At 40.2% G+C, this 19,148-nt stretch overlaps 1 protein-coding gene across 1 annotated transcript in view; it reads right to left on the reverse strand.

Moving 5' to 3' along the window:
* mier3a (mesoderm induction early response 1, family member 3 a) overlaps nt 1-18,525 on the reverse strand; it is a 43,611-nt gene extending 25,086 nt beyond the window's left edge. Inside the window, exons 1-8 of the mRNA XM_084324203.1 lie at nt 18,393-18,525; nt 17,427-17,561; nt 13,907-14,027; nt 10,936-11,009; nt 9,883-9,955; nt 9,439-9,581; nt 9,170-9,251; nt 8,470-8,564 (exon numbers count right to left, since the gene is read on the reverse strand). Of these exons, the coding sequence (XP_084180329.1) occupies nt 8,470-8,564; nt 9,170-9,251; nt 9,439-9,581; nt 9,883-9,955; nt 10,936-11,009; nt 13,907-14,027; nt 17,427-17,561; nt 18,393-18,491 (822 nt within the window). The 5' untranslated portion in view covers nt 18,492-18,525. The remainder of the gene's footprint in view (nt 1-8,469; nt 8,565-9,169; nt 9,252-9,438; nt 9,582-9,882; nt 9,956-10,935; nt 11,010-13,906; nt 14,028-17,426; nt 17,562-18,392) is intronic.
* Between the last annotated feature and the right edge of the window lie 623 nt (nt 18,526-19,148).

Genomic DNA, 19,148 nt, shown 5'->3' on the forward strand with positions numbered 1-19,148 from the left:
AATTCAAGAATAGAGGTCATTAAGATGAACATACTATCAAGGTTACTGTACCTGTTCCAGTCACTACCGATACAAATACCACAGAATCAATTCAGGGAGTGGGACAGACTGATATCGAGGTTCATATGGGCGGGGAGAAGACCACGGGTCAGATATAAAACACTACAACTACCAAAGGAAGAGGGAGGGATGGCAGTACCCAGCCTACAAGATTATTATTATGCAGCGCAACTGAGAGCAGTGACGTGCTGGTGTAACGACAAATATGAGGCAAGATGGAAAGACATTGAAAAAGAAGGGGAGGGATACAAGGTACAAGCTCTGGTGGGAGATAGGGAACTGTTCAAAGAAAAAGAGGGACTGTTAGATCCTATCACCAAATGCACCTTGACCATATGGAACAGAGTAGTAAAAACACACAAATTAGAGAAGCAGTCAGGGGTTCTGAGATGGATAGCACATGACAAGAGATTCAAACCAGGGAGGCTGGACCATGGATTCAGAAGGTGGGAGAGGGGGGGGGGGGCAACAGCGATATGCAAAATGATAGAGAAGGGGGAAATGCAAACACTACAAAAATTAAAGGAGAAATTTGGACTAGAAAACAAGGACCACTTCAGATATCTACAGATTAGAGATTACTATAATAAAGAAATAAGAGGGGACAAGGAAGAAGAACAGAATGGAATAATTAGGATGATAGTAAGGGCATATGAAGGAGGGAAAGGAAGGGTAATATCAGCACTGTACCGGGCTATAATGACCAGCAAGGGACACACGACCGATTATATAAGGGAGAAATGGGAGAGAGAACTAGAGATAGGAATAACAGGGAAGGAATGGGGGAACATATGCGAGGTGCAACATTCAACAACAGGATCGAGGATATGGAAAGAGTTTGGATGGAAAAACATAATCAGATTCTTTATAACCCCAGAGCTGAAGGGAAAATATGCACCAACACAAAGAGCATGCTGGATGATGTGTGGGAAGGAGGGGGCAAATCACACGCACATATTCTGGGGGCGTGAATATTAAAGGCAACCAACTTGTGTTCAGCTTTTCGTTCAGCGTTTCTCTGATTGGCCACACGGCCAATCAATCAATCCACTAGCATGCGGCCTTGCGGCAAGAGAGACAAGAGAGACGCTGCAGTCGCGGCAGAGAGCCGCGCATGCGCATGAGGCTCCCCCAGGTGCTCTTGAGAGGAGGAGGTCCTTGTGTTTGAGACAGCCATATTAGACACATAGCCATAATTTAAGAACCACCGCATCGCCCCGCTGACGTTAAAAACGCGAAATAACGTTACTGATGTACAGTGACACCCAGAGTTTCTAGTTACAGTAGTGACGCGTGACTCGAGATAGTCCTAACACTGTAACAGTGTTTATTATTAAGAGTCAGATAGTCCTAACAGTGTTTATAGTCCTAACACAGTGTTTATTAGTAAGAGTCAGATAGTCCTAACACTAGTGTTTATTATTAAGAGTCAGATAGTCGTAACAGTGTTTATTATTGCGAGTCCTAACAGTGTTTATTATTTCATAACTGTATGGGCTTTGTTTATACATGTACAGTGACGAGTGAATCTACCGTTGGTTGTTAAAAACGCGAAACATAATAATCAGTCAGCAGCGCTCCACTGCTACCGCAGCCCAACACAAGTGCGTTGGAACAGCAGCCCAACACTACACAAGTTGGTTGCCCGCGCTGCCGCGCTGCCGCACTTGCTCTTTGGATTTCATTTGGGACGTGGGACGGCTGCGCTTGCCTGCGCGTGGGGGCGCGGCCAATCAGAGAAAAGCCGAACACAAGTTGGTTGCCTTTAATATTCACGCATTCTGGGGATGTCAGAAGCTGAAGGGGTATTGGGAGGAGATAGGGGAGGCAATGATCAGAATATTAGGATACGGGTTACCACAAACAGGACTGGTGCTTTACTTAGGAGACCTGGCACACGAGGGAATACAAGGGGGGGACAAATATTTAATAAAGATAATGTTGATAGCGGCCAGAAAAGCAATAACAAGACTGTGGTACAAAGAAGACCCACCGACAATAGCACAATGGGTAGGAATAGTGGAGGAGATACAGGATATGGAGAGGATAACACACATGCTGAGGTTACAGGAAGAGAAATTTGGAGAAAGATGGGGAAAGTGGGAGGATTACAAGGGGAACGAAAACGACATCACAGAGGAAGAACCAAATGCATCACAAGAGGGCGAAGGGTAAAGGAGGAAAGAGGTTCAAGGAGGGTCTCTGAACCCATGTCACACACTTTTGACTTAGTTAGTATTTTCTGATTTTCTTTTTCTTTTTTTTGGGCATTAAAATTGTATTACATTTTTTGTACTTTATTATTTATGTCTGTTTAACAATGTTGTACTAATAATCAAGGAAGATGTGGTTTGTAAATGGGTGAATCAAAAGGCAAAGAGAAATTTAGTATAAAAGAAATAGAGAGGGCGAAGGATAAGAGAAGAAGGAAATTCAAGGAGGGTCACTGGACCCATACCATACATATTTGCCTTAGTCAGTATCTAATCCTTTTGAGTAGGTATTAAATTTGTCTATACCTGTTCAAGGGCGGTATACAATCAGTCTTTGTATTAAGTGCCTGGAAAAACAACTGTAGTGGAAACATATAACCAACAATGCTATTCATGTAACCATTTATGTTCACTGCATTCTTTCATATGGTGTTATGGGATCCATTTTTGTGTAAGTGTTGTTTGTCTATAAATGTTAATAAAAATTTAAGTAAAAAAAAAAAAGACAACGCCTCAGTGAACTATTTAGTTTAATGGGACATTTCGTTTTGAACAGTGAGCTAACGTGAGCTAACATGAGCTAACGTGAGCTAACGGAGGTATCATGCACTACTAGACTATTGCTGGAGCATTTGTTGATATCAGGAGCTATCAGTAGCTAGCCGGCTAGATACCGTTAGACAATGCCTCATGTATTAAACTAAAAGTGAATAGTTGACTGGGTAATTTTGTTTAAACAGTAACGATAGCTAGGTAGCTAACGTTAGCTCACAGAGGTTGCATGCACTAGAGCAGACTATTGCCGGAGCTTGTTGACACAGGTAAGGGAGGGGCAGGAGGAAGAGGAGGAGGAACGGCAGTTTGCAGCTCTGTGTGCTTGAGAGAGAAGTCAGCGAGTGAGATCTCCGCTAAGAATTGGATCATGTTTTTCGATCGGTTTTCACGATCGGCGAAAATAAAGCATTATCGGAATTCACCGATCTCATATTTATACTGAATATCGGCCGATACCGATCGCTGGCCGATCGATCGGGGCATCCCTAGTTTCATTCATTAAAAATATCCCCGCGGGATTCACATTTGCAATGCGCCGTTATTAAAATAACCACATCCACATGCAGTGTGTATCGCGACTCGGAGCGCCGTATATAACGTGCATTATTTAGGACAAAGTAAATTTAGTATCAGCAATTTAGTATCAGCATTTTAGGTCTATTATTTTACATTTCAAAAGCCCCCCCTAGGAAAACGAAGCACAAAAACATAATTCAGAATGGTATAATGCAGATCTACACTGTGATAATTATTTCAGGAAGGGAGCTGGCATTTCTTTGCGAGGGTGTGGCCATGGTTCATCCAGCTAACTGAACTAAACCCTGCTCCGGAGCAGGTTCAAACTTTTCGATCTGTTGCCATAGCGACTTAGAAAATCCGACGTCGGGGAACGGAAAGGTCTGGCTTAAGTCAAGCTATGCTGAAAATGATCCGGCTAACTCAGTTAGCCAGGTACAGGGAATAGGGCCCAGGTAGGATGTGCTTCATCTAGCTCAGGGGTGGCCAACCAGTCAGAGACTAAGAGCCACAAAAAATGACTGTGGTACCACAAAGAGCCACACCATATACTAGCGTTTCTCAACCTTTTTTTTCAGTCACGACACCCTTCATGTGTTTATAGGTCTCACCCTCTGGCCTCTGAAGTTGCTAATGTCTTTTTTATTTGGGCCTCACAGGGTTAAAAGTACCCTGTGAGACCCACGGTTGCAAAATTACAAAATCACTTTTAGCCATTTAAAAAAATAATGTTTATTTAAAAAATGTTAAAGGGGAACTATTTTACTATTTCTTTCACTATTTGGGCACTTTTACACAATTCCTGTGAGTCTATGGAACACCTAGGTTTTTTTCAAAAAAAATGCATTGTTTTGTATTTCTAATCAAGTACTAAAAACCGCATTTTTCTACCTCAAGATCTTAAGCCGTTTTGAGGCTGGGCTCCAACCACTGTGTGGCCTGGTGCCAACTGCCACATCAACTGCCACATTATTATGCAGCTGAGAAATCTCTGACATCACAGATATGCACATTTTCAGATGACTCAGTTCAGTGAGGGTGAATATTGTGAGAGGAGAATTGGAAGAATTCGCCAATATGAGAATTAGAGACATATATCCTATTAATATAAGTCCACATAGCTAAGAAACAATGGTAAACACTGAAAAAAGCCATTTATAAGATAGTTCCCCTTTAAGCACATGTATAGTCAATTGGTCCTGTTGTTCAGCCTCACAATGCTATTTGATAGTAAATGTGTTTATATGTCCCACCCTCTGGCCTCTGAAGTTGCTAATTTCTTTTTAATTTGGGCCTCACAGGGTTAACCTCTTAAGCCCGAGATATACAGTAAAAGTGTATATTTTCAGCATTATGTTTGTTTACCAATTATTTTAACTGTTATTAGTGAAATATAAGATTATAGAAATCTCAGGGCATTGAGTCGGAAACCGGCGCATATTGACAGGAGGAAGTGGCACAGCCAAAAGTGAGTGTAGTCTTTTGAAGGAAGAGACTCAGGGCTTTCAAATTTCGAAAAACTACCCTACCCAGCTCACACCAGCCCCTGTCAATCATCTGACTTCTGGATTTACTTTTTAATTTCTCTTATTTTTTGGGATTATCTCCCACAAACCTGAACGTTATTGCCATAAAACAGAACGCAGTTAGTTTCTCTACCTTTCTGTGAACGTCTTGCAAAAAACGGTGTTGCAATATGATGAAGAATGGTGGAGAAATTTACATTATAAAAAAGATGGCAGAATTCAGTACTGTATCTACAAAACCTTCTGTTTAATCATCTTCCCTTTATTCATTTGCTTAGATTTTTCAGGTCTGGTCAATTTTAGCATGGTGTTATTTACAGTCAAAGATAATTTTTTTTTAAATAGAATTGATATTCTCCTTTGGTTCATTACAATTTACTCAAGCCTAGTAACAGACACACTATTTCTGACACTGATCCATATAATGTCCCTACATGTAGATTCAGATACCAAGAACATGCAAATGGACCATTTAAAAAAAAATTGTAAATGTTTATTCTACGTCCTTATGGAATGAGTGACATAAAAAAAAAAAAAAGTAAAAAAAAAAAAAAAAATTTAAAAAAAATATTTTTTTTTAATTTTTTTTTATGGATGGAAGAGCCGCACATTGACGGGCAAAGAGCCGCATGCGGCTCGCGAGCCGCGGGTTGGCCACCCCTGATCTAGCTATTCAGCCGAATGCATGAATGCTGAGTCTGGCATCAGTTTGCTTACATCAAACACAATGAATGGTTTTGTTACACGTATTATTATTCTGCAGTATTATTAATTTGCTCAAATGTGGCCTCACACGGTGCCAACTGCATCGTCTCGCCATCTCAAAGATGACAGAGCATACATATGCAGCAGCATCCGCCTGTTTGGTTGCTCAATGCTGTAAAATATTACATAAATGTTTTTTATGAACGATATTTGAGGAGCCTAATAACAGGGACTTTCATTAATCTTTTTTGCATTTGTGCCCGTTTTACAAGGAACGTATATAAGTGTTATGCTCCCTGCTGTTTTACAGAGGCTGTCAGTGGACAATACTGTGTTTAGCCTATATTAAATAGTCTAATTGTTTTTTCAGCCCGTTATTCGTTTTAACTTTCAGCCTGTTAATAAATATGTGTCGTTAATTCAGTATTTAACTTCTTGAATTCATATTTATTTAGGCTATGCTAATTAAAAACACAAATGACATCTAATTTAATTCTCTGCTTATTTATTAATATATTGCTGACGCAGTTTTTTTATTTTGACGTGGCATTGATCCATTGTTCTATTGAAGCCCATTACCACCATCCTCTCGCTAAACAACTTGTACACCGCATTGTTTTTATGAGTGCCCACAAGTAGCTGTTTAATTTGGTCTTCTGCCCATATTTATATCAGGGCTTTCACCTCGTCATTCGCCCATGTCTGTCGACGAGACATGTTTACCGCTGTGTTTGTTTTGTTTCCAAGATGCACAGTTTATCAGGTCACTTCCTATATTTGGTCTTGCCTTTAGTCCGATGAAGCGAACCAAGACCTACGTTTTCAGGCGGACCAGAGTTTGCGTGTTTGGTCCGGACCAGAGTTTGACTGAGCATTCACACCACCCCAAAAAAAGCGGACTATCCGAGGAAACGAACTCTGGTCCGATAGTCCGGACCAAACAGCTCTGGTGTGAAAGCACCCTTAACCTCTTAAGCCTGAGCGGTCTGGTACTGGACCGCAAATGACATCACGCCATAAATCCATCTCTACAGAATGTATGAATGTTGCGTTTTTTCCCCTCAAATGTAGCCAAGAGTAAAGACCCTAACCCTGTCAAAACAGCAGTAAAGTGTATATTTTCAGCAATATGTTTGTTTACCAATGGTTTAAAGTAGGGCTGGGCGATAAAACGATAACGATAACTATCGCGATAAATTATTTCCTCGAAATAAACATGAAACGTGGTCGCAAAGTTTCGATATATCGATTTTCCAAGCTTGGATATGAGCACACGCACTAACAACCAATCAGTGAAGGAGATGGCCGACAGCGGAAAGAGACCCGGAAAAAGAACCGGAGGTAGGACTCGTAAACAAGGCTGGCTAGGCTAATTAGCTTGCACGGCGCTATTTTATAATTTACCGGCCGAGTTGGTGTGTGTTTTGAATTCTGAGGGTAACTGTTATAGTAGTGTGGGATATACGGTGGACGTCGTTGCAATGTATTGGGGCGGAACAGAGTATTTTATGGTCATATTTAGTACATTGTCATGGAATACACCGCTTGTAAATGAGGCTGGCTATGATAATTAGCTTGCACGGCGCTATTTTACAGTTTACCTGCCGAGTTGGTGTGTGTTTTGAATTCTGAGGGTAACTGTTATAGTAGTGTGGGGTATACGGTGGACGTCGTTGCAATGTATTGGGGCGGAACAGAGTATTTTATGGTCATATTTAGTACATTGTCATGAGATACTCCGCTTCCTCTGGCTAACTGCTAACGTGCGCGGACTGATGACGACATCAACTCGACTCTCGAGACATTCGCAGCAGCAAAACAAGTCTATTAATAGCCCGTCCATCGGCGCCGGGCATAACAAGTTAATTAAACTTGACAGACATTATATCGACGATAATTATCGATATCGAGTTATATGAAAATAATTTTATAATTTTATCGCGATAACATTTTTGGCCATATCGCTCAGCCCTAGTTTAAAGTGTTATTAGTGAAATATGAGTTATAGAAATCGAGTCGGAAAAATACTAGAATTGACGCTAGGAAATGACGTCGCCATTTTGTTTGTAGTCCTATGAGGAGAGGAGACCCAGGACTTTCGATGGGCTTTCGAATAATAAAAAAAAACTACACTTCCTGGCTCAGGCCAACCCCCGTCAATCATCAGACTCCTAGATTAACTTTTTTATTTCTCTTATTTTTCTGAATCATCTCCCACAAACCTGAATGTTTTTGCCATAAAACAGAACAGTTTGTTTCTCTACCTTTCTGTGAACGTCTAGCAAATCTGATGAAAAATGGTGGAGAAATTTACATTATAAAAAAGTAACTGTACTTACAGTAGATTTCATTCACTGTTTGTGAATCACGCCTGGTGATACTAAATCCAGATTGAACTCTGCCATTGGAAAGGGGAGATTTGGCCCGATCCATAGATGTGCAACCATAATAAGGTAATTTATAGGCCTCATATTCTATAATCATATGCATGTGTCCGGATGGCACTGTATCTACAAAAAACCCTGTAAATCATCTGCCCTTTATCAACTTGCATTGATTGACATTTAGTACACTTGATCTCAAGAAGGTGCTGAATGAGCTCAGTGTAAATTGTTCACGTCTGGTCAATATGGTGTTATTCACCGTCAAAGATGGGAGAAATTATAATAATACATTTATATTCTCCTTTGGTGCATTACATTTACTCAAGCTTAGTAACAGACACAATATTTTTGACACTGGGAATCCATTCCCCGAGATCCATAGATGTCCCTAGATACAAATAACATGCAAATGGACCTTGTAGAAGTGGAGCAATCTTCCATTTACTTGGGTATGTACTTTTAGGCAGATTTTCTGAAAATATGGCATAAGCGGTTAAGCATCTTCATTACCTTGTGTTTCTGTACAAGGTGAAAGTTCTTCTCGTAGAGGAGCAGCGCATGTTCAAAGTTCCGGCATTCCTCTTCGGACCACGGTGACATTTCGCCTGCGCAGAGTGAAAGCACAAAACGTGAGTGAAAGCACCAACATGATTGAAAGCACAAACGTGAGTGAAAGCACAAAGCGTGAGTGAAAGCACAAACGTGAGTGAAAGCACAAAGCGTGAGTGAAAGCACAAAACTTTGAGTAAAAGCACAAACATGATTTAAAGCACAAAATGTGAGTAAAAGCACAAAACTTTGAGTAAAAGCACAAACATGATTGAAAGCACAAAATGTGAGTAAAAGCACAAAACGTGAGTGAAACAACACATAAGTGAGTGAAAGCACAAACGTGAGTGAAACAACAAAAACGTGAGTGAAACAACACAAACGTGAGTGAAAGCAAAAAAACGTGAGTGAAAGCACAAACATGAGTGAAAGCACAAAGCTTTGAGTAAAAGCACAAACATGATTGAAAGCACAAAATGTGAGTAAAAGCACAAAACGTGAGTGAAATAACACAAACGTGAGTGAAACAACACAAACGTGAGTGAAAGCACAAAACGTGAGTGAAAGCAAAAAACGTGAGTGAAAGCACAAACATGAGTGAAAGCACAAACGTTAGACCATTCACTGGTGAATAAACAAGGCAACTAGCTCGTCCTCGTACCTTTGGAAGCCTTCTCACTCCTGCGATAGCACTCTCTGGCGTCTTGGACGTTGTAGTTGCATTTTACCAGCTCATACAGGGCCTGACAAGAGAGGATGGACCTTCAACTCTGGTTTCCAAGTTGTCGAGTGAAACATTTGACCTATATCAAGCCATGCCCCCTTTTCTTGATCCTCCAATCACAACCGTTGCTCCCCTCAGGCTCAGACAAGCAGTTGTGATTTGAGGATCAAGAAAAGAGGGCAGGACTTAAGGGAGAAGGAAGGTACCTGTTCGTGGTCTTGAACTAGACCTCCCTCCGGCGCAACCTTCCCATTCACCACTAGGGCGGCGGTGTCGCACAGGTAGTCCTTCACCCTCTGCTCCGGCAGGATGTCAGGTTGCCATAGCAACTGGTCCTCGTTCTCATACACTGAGAGAAGCATGAAAACAAATATTGGCGTGGATATACCTTGGTATCGATATGGATTCATGGACATTAACTGATCTGCATAACTTTCCGAAAGGACACACCTAAACAACATTTATTTTTGTAAAAAAAAAAAAATTAGATTTTGTATAGCGTTTGGTCTTTTACTCCTCTACTCTTCACTGTATGAAGAACAATCTCAGGAGGGTCATACAGAACCAAGCATTTCACTATAATGTACATGTACCTTATATGTGACAAATAAAACTAAACTTGAAACATCACCAGGGACAAACAAACACACCTTTTTCCTCCTCGTCATATTTGCAGCAAAGGGCAGGGATCTCAGCCTGATACTGGAAACCCACCATGATCTCCTGTACAAAGAACAAACACAGCACTTTGGTTATCTTCAACTGTTCGAGTTATTAAGTAGAATTATCAACAGCCAGTTTGAGTCATTACAGTAAATAGAACATTATCAACAGTCAGTTTGAGTCATTACAGTAAATAGAACATTATCAACAGTCAGTTTGAGTCATTACAGTAAATAGAACATTATCAGTCAGTTTGAGTCATTACAGTAAATAGAACATTATCAACAGTCAGTTTGAGTCATTACAGTAAATAGAACATTATCAACAGTCAGTTTGAGTCATTACAGTAAATAGAACATTATCAACAGTCAGTTTGAGTCATTACAGTAAATAGAACATTATCAGTCAGTTTGAGTCATTACAGTAAATAGAAGATTATCAACAGTCAGTTTGAGTCATTACAGTAAATAGAACATTATCAACAGTCAGTTTGAGTCATTACAGTAAATAGAACATTATCAACAGTCAGTTTGAGTCATTACAGTAAATAGAACATTATCAGTCAGTTTGAGTCATTACAGTAAATAGAAGATTATCAACAGTCAGTTTGAGTCATTACAGTAAATAGAACATTATCAACAGTCAGTTTGAGTCATTACAGTAAGTAGAACATTATCAACAGTCAGTTTGAGTCATTACAGTAAATAGAACATTATCAACAGTCAGTTTGAGTCATTACAGTAAGTAGAACATTATCAACAGTCAGTTTGAGTCATTACAGTAAGTAGAACATTATCAGTCAGTTTGAGTCATTACAGTAAATAGAACATTATCAACAGTCAGTTTGAGTCATTACAGTAAATAGAACATTATCAGTCAGTTTGAGTCATTACAGTAAGTAGAACATTATCAACAGTCAGTTTGAGTCATTACAGTAAGTAGAACATTATCAGTCAGTTTGAGTCTTTACAGTAAGTAGAACATTATCAGTCAGTTTGAGTCTTTACAGTAAATATCAAAAGGGGAATATAAATGTAGACCTTTCTGGAGTCATCGGGGCAAACGCCATCCTCCTCGCCTTCCGATTCCTTGTCTCCATCATAAATGGCATTGGCTGGAAACAGAGGCAATGTGATGCATGGCAGAGATTATATTATAGAGGCAATGTGATGCATGGCAGAGATTATATTATAGAGGCAATGTGATGCATGGCAGAGATTATATTATAGAGGCAATGTGATGCATGGCAGAGATTATATTATAGAGGCAATGTGATGCATGGCAGAGATTATATTATAGAGGCAATGTGATGCATGGCAGAGATTATATTATAGAGGCAATGTGATGCATGGCAGAGATTATATTATAGAGGCAATGTGATGCATGGCAGAGATTACATAAATTGTGGAATTCTCCTAACACACTTTGGACACTATACAGTAAGGGTGGTTGTATCATAATCATAACACATTGTATCATAACACATTGTATTAACTAGTGCTGTCAATAGATTAAAAAAAATAACAAATTAATCTCACAATTTTCTGTAATTAATCTAGATTAAAAATAGCATTTTTCTACTTAAGACTGAAGCTTGTAACAGATATTTACTTGAGTAAAATCATGGAATTAATGTAAAATCAACACAAAGAAAGGATATTTCGATTCAAAGACTATTTTAATAGCTTTCTTTGAATACAGTTTCTCTCCTGTGAAATACAAATGTTCAACAAAACCATCAACATTGACTCAGCTAGACCTCTTTCTTATATCCGCGGCGCTAAAATTGAAGATTTTTCACTGCATAGATTAATCTAGATTAATTTATTTTAATGCTTAAAAATAATTTAAATTAATCTCCTAAATTAAAGCTTTAATTTTGACAGCCCTAATCATAACACATTGTATCATAACTAGTGCTGTCAGGCGATTAAAACAATTAATCTAATTAATTACAGGATTTGTAATTAATTAATCGAATTAATCGCATTTTAATCGCATAACCATTTTAGGCCTGATGTTTTATATTCTATAATCATATTTCAAATTGCATGTGTCCGGATGGCAGAATTCAGTACTGTATCTACAAAACCTTCTGTTTAACCCATTCTCTGCCGGAGCTTATATCCATCATTGTAGCCTCTCTGCCAGCACTGTAAGTCTATGGAGATGTTCACCTTCTTTGCAGGGCTATAACTTTTTAAATTGTATTGCTAAATTGACATTACTATGGCCCATTCAACATCAATTATCTATCGTTCAGGATGTAGGAACGTTTTACTTTTTCATTCACACATTCATACAATAATACGGTCTAGAGTATAAATATGTTTTTATCGTTTTCTGCAGTATTTCATAGAACGTGAGATATAGCCATAAATGCAGTTTGATACCGATCAACGGCAGATAAAAAATTTCAATTGTACATGATCCTAGACATGTTGACTGATCATCTGCGGTTGACCGGAGGGGGGGGGGGGTCGTTTATAATTCTGTGTTCGACGTTAAATCATTTATGTAGTATGGGTGATATATAGATCAGAGCAGTTTGTATCGAAAATGGTAAAGAAAAACGCTGAAACTCACCCCAGTCTCCTCTTACCGTTGGGTGATGAGCGTGGAGCAAAAAGATCGCTATTATGGGATGTTGATCTAGGTGATCCAGTTCCGGTTTGTATAATACTAATATACGTCCAATCATGTTGTTTATTGAGTTATGGCAACGGATATGCACGGTGTCTGGATAGAGTCCCGCGAGCGATAGCGAGTGGCCGGACGGAATAGGGGACGGACTAAGCACTTCCGGCCACTTCCGGTTTTGGCAACTCGCCGATCTGCCACCAGGTGGCGGTATTGAAGCGTTGCAGAGTTGAGCAGAGTCCTGAGATATAGTTAAAGATACAGTACCTGCTGTTTTAATGAGATATAGTTACAGATACAGTACACTGCTGTTTTAATGAGAGATATAGTTAAAGATACAGTATACTGCTGTTTTAATGAGATATAGTTAAAGATACAGTACACTGCTGTTTTAATGAGAGATATAGTTAAAGATACAGTACACTGCTGTTTTAATGAGAGATATAGTTAAAGATACAGTACACTGCTGTTTTAATGAGATATAGTTAAAGATACAGTACACTGCTGTTTTAATGAGATATAGTTAAAGATACAGTACACTGCTGTTTTAATGAGATATAGTTAAAGATACAGTACACTGCTGTTTTAATGAGATATATAGTTAAAGATACAGTACACTGCTGTTTTAATGAGAGATATTGTTAAAGATACAGTACACTGATGTTTTAATGAGAGATATTGTTAAAGATACAGTACACTGATGTTTTAATGAGAGATAGTTAAAGATCCAGTAGACTGCTGTTTTAATGAGAGATATAGTTAAAGATACAGTACACTGATGTTTTAATGAGATAGTTAAAGATACAGTACACTGCTGTTTTAATGAGATATAGTTAAAGATACAGTACACTGATGTTTTAATGAGATAGTTAAAGATACAGTACACTGCTGTTTTAATGAGAGATATAGTTAAAGATACAGTACACTGATGTTTTAATGAGATATAGTTAAAGATACAGTACACTGCTGTTTTAATTCAGTCAAAAATGGCTTATTGTGGACTTTGAAAACAGATCCCCTCACTAGTTTTAAGGACTCTATCGCAGTTGTTTACACACACACACACCTGCAACGGTCACCCAGCCTTTTAACTGTAATTTGACTGTTCTGCTTCATGTATGCCCCTTTGTAATTTTATTTGGTTGTTTGATGTGTGTTTTATAATTATTTCCCTTACCTCTGTGATGTATGTATCATCCGTCTCTTTTCTATTCATTTTTGTGTTCGTTTTTTTCCCCCCCGTTACCCTTCGAGGGTTATATGGACCTTTTGTCCTCTCGCCAGGCCGCCATTGAAAATAAGAATTTGTTCTTAACTGACCTGCCTGGTTAATAAAGGTTTAAAAAAAATATAAAAAATATCTAAACTTACAGCGCAGAGTTCTGGGGAAGAAATCGCTGGCGTCGTGTGACGTGACCGAGGGCGTGAGGTCGTCGGCGGAGGACTGGGTCTCCTCGTCATCACCGGACAGCAGGTCCTTCGCTATCTCCTCCTGCAGAACACAGAGAGCACGGTCAGGCAGACAGAACACAGAGCGCACGGTCAGGCAGACAGAACACAGAGAGCACGGTCAGGCAGACAGAACACAGAGCGCACGGTCAGGCAGACAGAACACAGAGCGCACGGTCAGGCAGACAGAACACAGAGCGTACGGTCAGGCAGACAGAACACAGAGAGCACGGTCAGGCAGACAGAACACAGAGAGCACGGTCAGGCAGACAGAACACAGAGCACGGTCAGGCAGACAGAACACAGAGAGCACGGTCAGGCAGACAGAACACAGAGCGCACGGTCAGGCAGACAGAACACAGAGCGCACGGTCAGGCAGACAGAACACAGGAAGTGGTGGTGTACACAGGTGTAAGGAACTAGAGCCGTTTCCCTGAAGCCCGTTTTTGGGATCCGAACTTCGCCAGGGTTTTTCCGAACGGACGTTCGAACCATCCTTTTTAACACTTTGAGTGCCACACCGGGTTTTCCTTTTTACCCCCTTGATGCCACGGTCCACTTCAATGTTAACGTTAATATCGCCTAATCTATGTTTTAAATTATGGCTATCGCTTCATTTCCGTTTCAGAGCATTTTGAAAAGCACCCGTTTTGAGGTAAAAAACAGTTCATTCTAGACCATTCTGTGATAATCGTCTTTTACTGGAATATTCCAGAACGTTGATATTCGTCTGCCTATTTATGAATCGTTTTCAAATAAACGCTAGATGATCAATATTATACGTGCACGCAAGCACATTCGCGCCGCGCACGGATAATCGCCGTGTTCATTTCCTCTTGGACTTTTACAGTGAAACCGAAAGAGCCCATTTCACAAAACAGCCTATATCTTCATCAAAATTAGTCTGATTATCCTAACACTGATAACATAGATTCCTTACCTGACATCAGATGGTATCCAACTGGTATATTCCAATTCCTGATCACCATTCGAAAAAATCGATAAGTGTATGGATCCAACGTGATACAGTAGTACACATGATTCCGCGGGGCTGAGAGGCTCCAGAATGAACTCTAGTAACCCCGGCTGGATCAGTGGACTGGAAAATGTGGAGTACCGGATTTTTTTCCCCATCCATTTTCATTGAGTCCATTCCAAAATCCCTTATGTCATCTGGGAGACGATAGGGGGCGCTTTTTTCCACATATGATCGCCGGCGGCGCTCGGGTATACTCGGGTAGGCTCGCGTGATGCAATATGATTTCAGATCGCAAAAAAAAAATAATAATTTCCGAGAAATCTCGTGAGTGGCTTTCAACATAACTATCGGAAACCCGAGATATCTCGTGTGTGGCAGTGAAAGTGTTAATCATGCAAAAAATGTGCTCATAAATAATTTGTCTGGTTCAGTACTGTTGAGTCTTGACTTTAGGCACACAGCGCACATTTACGCATAGAACGTAGCACATAGCGCATATTGCTGCGGTTATTAAGAGTAGTAGTACCTACTTACTGGTCATGGGAGGCTTCAATTTGGAGGGTAATCCATTTTGTGAATACATTTGCTGAAACAACATCTTTGTTGGCCGACGGCTCCTGCTATCTTAACGTTAGCAAGCTGCGCTCTGCATAGCTTAATTAACGTGCATAACATACTTGTGTAACTAACGTTAAGTAACTTGTGTTCCACTGGCAAAGTTCAGCATCACTGCACATACACTTGGTTTAATCCAAACGTCCATTCGGAAACGTTGTATTATGAAATAAGACGGGTGAGTGTGAGTCACTCAACTCTCTTTTTTGCATTATTGATTAATTTCCTGATAATGTATGACGGTGACCCCTCCTCATCTCGACTAGACTGTGTTGTTGCGTCTGTGTTCGCACGTGACTTTCGAATTATTGTAAACACAACATAGTACTGTACTGTGATATTGTGATATATCAAATTCTGATATATATTTGTGTACAAAAAAATTGCTAACACATTTTTTATTGCAAAAAAAAAAGGTTCGAACCCATTAATTAAGATTTTAATGCCAACGTAACAAACGAAGGTCCGAACGTTTGGGCTCAGCCCTATAAGGAACATGCCAACATTATGGGAAATATGTTTACCACATTCTCCAGTGTCAGACAACAAGATAGATACCAATTTCCTCTCTGTACATTCAGTAGAAAGCTATACGACATAGCCTAGCTTAGCACAAATAAATGGAAGCAGATACGAACCACTAGCCTAGCTTAAAACTCCGGGAGGGGTGTTTTTGACCACCAGTTAGGCTAGTCGTCTGTATCCGATTCCATTAGTGCTAAGCTAAACTAGCGTGCAGTCGGATAGCTTTATACTGAACGCACAGGGAGGAAATTGGTATCCATAGTCTGACTCTGGAGAAGATTGTCACCCAGCCCATAGTTTTGCATTTCCCATAATATTGACGTGTTCCTTTAACATATTGGTCGCCAAAAACGGCGTAAGTCGTTATTGCCCGCCATGTGTTGAACGCCAACAACGGCGTAAATCGTTTTTGGGATCAATATTAAATTTTTTCGCCATGGCGTTCTTAATTCATCCAGCCTCCCTCCGGACTGCAGCGGCACCCTGTATGAGATTGCAACGCCTCAATACCGCCGCCTGGTGGATGGTCGGGCGAGTTACACTCTCGCCAAAACCGGAAGTGGCGATCGGTGCGTCGAGGAAATCCCTCCGGCAGTCATATCTTGTTACGTGGATCCAGACAAACACTGTAGTGCATTTGGATCGCTTTCGAAACACAATAATCGATATGATTTCGGCGTTTATTGCGCCATACAAACCGGAAATGAATGTAGGAGATCGACGTCAAATAATTGGGATCTTTTTCCTCCATTCTCATCGGCGAACGGTAAGAGGAATATAACGTTATTTTCAGCCCGATTGTTTATTCATTTTACTGCAAACCATCTGGTCAACATATCACCCATAATAAATAAAGCCGTTACTGACGATCAAGGAATTATAAACAACCCCGCCCCCCCTTTCCTTCACGCATGATGAATCATAATGTATACCGATCATATACATTTGAATTTTTTAATATAGCGTGTATAGGAAATAAACGCCAATCGATAATCTATCATATGCGTTTGGGCCTATAACTAGCGTTTTTGGAATTACAGCAGAAAAGCTTAAAAACATACTTATATTCTAGACGGTATTAACACAACAATGTATGAATGAAAAAATATAACGTTCCCACATCCTGAACGATAGATAATCGATGTTGAATGGGCCATAGTAATGTCAATATAGCAATACAATTTTAAAAGTTATAGCCCTGCAAAGAAGGTAAACATCTCCATAGGCTTTCAACGGTGGCAGACTGGGTACAATGATGGGCACAACCCCCGGCGCCCAATGTGTTAATTGTTTCATGAACATTTTTATGTGACGTATGCTGACCTTATCCAAGGTCATATCTGGGAGCTCGTCGGTCAGGTCCACCGAGGAGCTGTCTGTGCTGGAGCCTCCAGCTATGCTGAGAGAAGCCTCATATCGGTACATGGCCAATAGCTCCTCCAGTGGCATGTTGCCCTCCTGCAAGAAAGAAAACATTTACCACAACTTAAAAAGGTGCTATAGATAACATTCAGCCACTATATGTCGCACTACTAGAGCACCAACATGTAATTTATCCAATCAGGTGCATTCCATGTGGGGAAATGGGAAGTAGGGACATGCCTGAAACATGTAAACAACCATATTAATTTTGGACCGACACATTTTTTCAATGATAAATTAATTATTTGGGTGGAAAAGCAACTTTTATTCTGCATCTTTCTAAATGGATGTATTATTAAAAAGAATAATACAAAATATATAGCACCTTTAAGATTAGAGATGACAACTGACCGTTTGCAATTTCTATGCATGCCATTGCAAAAAACGTCCCAAGATCAAACTAACGACTACCATTTTTGCATTAGTAAATTAGTACATAGTAGTACACATTAGTAATACTGAAATATAGACAAGAAGTTGGTGGAGAATAAATTACATTTTACCGTTCATTGTACAATAAGCTGCATCACGACATGGCTGCATTTATATACCGCTTTTATCCAAAGCGCTTTACAATTTGTTCCTCACATTTGTACCCATTCACGCACACATTCACACACCGATGGCGGAGGCGACCATGCAAGGTGCCAACCTGCTCATCGGGAGCAATTAGGGCTTAAATGTCTTGCTCAAGGACACATCGACACACTGTCCGGGAGGAGTGGGAATCGAACTGGGAACCTCCGGATTACCAGACGACTGCTCTAACTCCCGAGCAACTGTCGCCCCATGTTTTTGAATGTAAATGGTTTGTCAGTGATCTTCGACTTGTTTCTAAACGGTGACACACTGTCACGTCATACAGACCTTCTCCAGATCTGCGATCTCGGCACTGACACTGGTTCCACTCTCCTGCGTCTCCTCCTCGTCCATCGTGCGCTCGTCGTCATAGTCGTGAACCAGCATCTCCGCCGTGGGGTCGAAGTCGTGGTCTTCTGAAGACAGGGAGCCAACTAGAGAACAGTTGGGAGGATAGGACCAACTTAGCGCCTCAAACATCCAAAATAGTGGACAAGACAGCTCTGGGCGAAGTGAAGTATGAAGAGTTAGATAAATAATGTGCATGCATAGTGTTATGTCTAGTTAATGAGTCGTGAACCAGCATCTCCGCTGTGGGGTCGAAGACGTGGTCTTGAACTTCTGAAGACAGAGAGCTAACTGGAGAACAGTTGGGAGGGATAGGACCAACTTAGCGCCTCAAACATCCAAAATAGTAGACATGACAGCTCTGGGCGAAATTAAGTATGAAGAGTTGGATTCTAAATAATGTGCATGCATAGTGTTATGTCTAGTTGATGACATATTGACAGTAGAATAATGTTTTTAAATAACACTGTGACCATAAACAAAAGGGGAGGTGCTCACCTGGGCTCGTACTTCCAAAGGAAGCCTGCCAATAGAAGAAAACAGGATTTAGAGATAGATGATCAATACTGACTTATGACAAGCACGGTTTCTCATGAGAAGATGGTGATGTTATTCTCGTGTCGAGAGAAGTGAGTGACAGAAGCTAACGGGTGAAACAAACTATCATTACACATGGGCAAAACAGAGTCCATTCTC

This window comes from Notolepis coatsorum (genome assembly GCF_963971535.1).
Source record: "Notolepis coatsorum genome assembly, chromosome: 11".
Classification (NCBI taxonomy): Eukaryota; Metazoa; Chordata; class Actinopteri; order Aulopiformes; family Paralepididae; genus Notolepis; species Notolepis coatsorum.